The sequence below is a fragment of the Eimeria mitis genome, genomic scaffold, assembly GCF_000499745.2.
Source record: "Eimeria mitis Houghton genomic scaffold, Emh_scaff1695, whole genome shotgun sequence".
Classification (NCBI taxonomy): Eukaryota; Apicomplexa; class Conoidasida; order Eucoccidiorida; family Eimeriidae; genus Eimeria; species Eimeria mitis.
This window is the reverse complement of record NW_013570010.1, coordinates 6,305-6,733: the sequence shown is the minus strand read 5'-3', so window position 1 is coordinate 6,733 and position 429 is coordinate 6,305. Positions and strand designations below refer to the sequence as shown.

The following is a 429-nucleotide window of genomic DNA, read 5'->3' as shown; positions in this document are numbered from 1 at the left end:
CGCACACACGCTGCGCAGCTTCCTGTTGGGAATACACTTCAAGTCTCTCGAAATCTCCATTATTCTTCTCGTTTTCTGGCTCATCTATTCAGCGTTAACTCCAAAAAAATGGCGGCTCTTAAATTTCTTACACTCGCTTCTGCGTCTGCCGTCCTGATGGCTAACGCCATCCGTCAAACCGAAAAGCAAAGTCCATTGGCAGCGAGAGAAACACCGGTTAACTACACTGTAGATCTCGGTACGTTGGCAGATACTTGTTTACTACTGAAGGTTTCAGCCCTGTGGTCCAAAGTAAATGCCTTAAAGGTGATGAGTTGTGCCGGAGGGTCAGTGGCGCTTGGAAGCGAAGAAATCTTTCGAAGGGCATTAAATTGCTCCAACCCACGTTTGCAACTATCAGAATTTGTACATTTGGGCGTAGGATGTCTT

At 46.6% G+C, this 429-nt stretch overlaps 1 protein-coding gene across 1 annotated transcript in view; it reads left to right on the top strand.

Annotated features, from left to right (window-relative positions):
* Window positions 1–108: 108 nt before the first annotated feature.
* The window catches only part of EMH_0041940 (SAG family member), a gene marked incomplete at both ends in the record, with an annotated part of 1,935 nt that continues 1,614 nt past the window's right edge, over window positions 109–429 (top strand). The window contains 2 exons of the mRNA XM_013495679.1: window positions 109–291; window positions 422–429. Coding sequence (XP_013351133.1) covers window positions 109–291; window positions 422–429 — 191 coding nt within the window. The remainder of the gene's footprint in view (window positions 292–421) is intronic.